We start from the raw sequence: 2,476 nt of genomic DNA, 5'->3' as shown, positions 1-2,476 counted from the left end.
GAAAGTAAATGTTTCCAATTTTAGAACAGAATTTAAAAACATGTAAGTAAACAGTCACTTGCATCCATCAGTTTTATATTCATTTGGTGTAAGACAGGGGTTTCAAACTCAATTTCATTGAGGGCCGCATCAGCATTGCGGTTGCCCTCGGGGGGGGGCTGGATGGGTGTGGCCAGGATAGGTGTGGCCTACTGGGTGGGCGTGGAGTGGGTGTGGCCTACTGGGTGGGCATGGCCAGCTCTACATCGTTCGCGTCAAGGGTGCCTGTGGGGTGCTGGGCAGGAGTGGGACAGATCTGAGGGCCTCTGGCAGAAGGGGGTGGGACCAGGGCAAGCGCCAAGGCATGGTCCATTTCTTTATTCCTCACAAAGGGTGACACCTCCCCAGCATGCACCCAGGGGGCGGGGCCAACACAGCAGGGGCTGGTTCCTCACTGTTTCTAGACAGCCTTGTGGAGCTAAGACTGAATGCGTTTCAGCATAGATGGCCACCACAAAATTGTACATTGGCTCCCGGCTGGCCTGGGCCAGGGCCAAGGCAGAGGGGGCCGTTCCCTCACTGTTTCCAGGATGGGAACTTCGCGGGCCGCATCCGGCCCCCGGGCCTTTTGTTTGACATGTCTGGCATAAGGATTCTTAACACTGTTTAAATCCAGTGCGGTCTGAAACAAACTTCAGAAACAGAATACTTGCTTCTTTCTCTGTTCCATGACTGGAATTCATTATCTCCCAAGAATTTCAGAATCATTTCAGAGGAAATTTACATGTCCTGTTTTTATTGATTCAGAGCATTCATTTCAGCAACAAAATAGGTATACTAAGTAGTTGTTCATTGGCCAGTTCAGTGTAACATTTCCACACTCTAGTCTCCCTCCTAGGAATGTGCCCTCCATTTCCTCTTCACCAAAGGGAGGCTGATGCAGTTCCCAAGCACAGGTCTGAGACCAACCTGATCAGATCTGACTTAGAGGAGGTAGGTGGAAGGTGGCCAGGGCACTGTGGTACACTTCCCTCACGGCTCTCATCAGCTGCAGCCGGGCAAACATCTGGCTGAATAAATGGGGACGTGGTTCCTGTGGGAGGCAGAAGGACCTTCATGATCAACAAATACAGCTTTCTTGTGTGTGAAGTTGAGGCTGGGAAGAAAAAGGGATGAAATCCTTTCTTGTTCTCTCTTTCCTTTCTTTCTGTGGCTGTGCTTGGAAAAGATACCTTTCACCATCCAGAAATGAGATGGATTCACACAATACACAGCCATCGTTGGGGGAATTTCATCTTTAGTAACCAGTAGAAGAAACTTTTGTGCTATGGGACTTTCCAATGTTATGAGACCTTTGGCCAACAGGAAGGGAAAATGCTATTGGAGAATAAAATTGGCACTGCTGTCATCGCATGAAAGAAAAGGATTCCCACATGTAACAATTTGCTTGTAAAAATGGTAAAGGCAGCTGAAATCTTACCATTGCTTTAAGAAAAGCTTCTAGTTTTCACATAATGTTGTGGGGACAATGTCAAGAACAAATCTAAGCCTTTTGTCCTCAAAATTCTATCAGCTTCATTAGAATGTTTGTAAAATATATTTATCAGTTGTTGTTTGTCTTGAGTATATTACATTTTTAGTAAATCTGGCCGACAGCCTGGGTATTGTTGGGTGGTCTCCCATCTAAATTATGAACCAGCCTGTGGCTGTTTGGATTTTTTTTCCAAGATCAATCCTGTCACCAACTGCCAGACTTAGTACTGGAGGGCTCTTTCTCATAGCCATTAATATTTATTCCTTCAATCTTTGAATCAGCAAAAAAAATGCAGTCATAATTTGCTGTGCCCTGATAAATGAGCTTTGATTGCCTCCAAATAGTAGTAAAAACACATGGCCATACAATATCCCTTTTGATAGAAGAAAAATGTTTAATACACTAACTTGGGACAAAATCAGCAATAAATCTCTATTGGTCAGCATTTCCCCTCCTCTATTTTTTAACATAAAGGTTTACCATTCTTTGAAAAGCCACTCTACACCTGTTGAACAACAGGTCTAGCAGTCTTCCAAAAGACTGGAATACCACCGTATATAAGGAGCTCACTGTATACACGAAGCCCACCAGAATATTGCTTTGCAAAGATCGGATGACCCACATTACACGGGCAAATGCTTCCAGCTGTCTAGTTTTCTCCAGCAGTGAACCTAAAATCTCAATGAAGGACAACATCAGGAGAGGATGTGTCCATAGATACTGAGGAGATGACATCACCCAGATTGTGCATGAAGTCTCATAGACCAGTGGTTCTCAACCTGTGGGTCGGGACCCCATTTGGGGTCGATCGACCATTTCACGGGGGTCGCCAAGCAAGGCTGTCCGCCATTTTTTCCCCTTTTCCGGCGGGTGCCTTACCTCCCTTGGGCTGGGCCAGCTGGTGGTCGGCCTGCTCCGTCTCTGCCGCTTGCCAGCTACGCCTCGGCCGGCGCAGGGGGCGGA

General features: G+C 46.5%; 1 protein-coding gene across 1 annotated transcript in view; it reads right to left on the bottom strand.

Moving 5' to 3' along the window:
- Positions 1-767: 767 nt before the first annotated feature.
- The window catches only part of LOC107292773 (DALR anticodon-binding domain-containing protein 3-like), a 3,470-nt gene continuing 1,761 nt past the window's right edge, over positions 768-2,476 (bottom strand). Inside the window, exon 3 of the mRNA XM_015821892.1 lies at positions 768-1,072. Within this exon, the coding sequence (XP_015677378.1) occupies positions 953-1,072 (120 nt within the window). The 3' untranslated portion in view covers positions 768-952. The remainder of the gene's footprint in view (positions 1,073-2,476) is intronic.

Source organism: Protobothrops mucrosquamatus, unplaced genomic scaffold, assembly GCF_001527695.2.
Source record: "Protobothrops mucrosquamatus isolate PMUCROS unplaced genomic scaffold, P.Mucros_1.0 scaffold1418, whole genome shotgun sequence".
NCBI classification, from domain to species: Eukaryota; Metazoa; Chordata; class Lepidosauria; order Squamata; family Viperidae; genus Protobothrops; species Protobothrops mucrosquamatus.
This window is presented reverse-complemented; position numbering and strand designations above follow the sequence as displayed.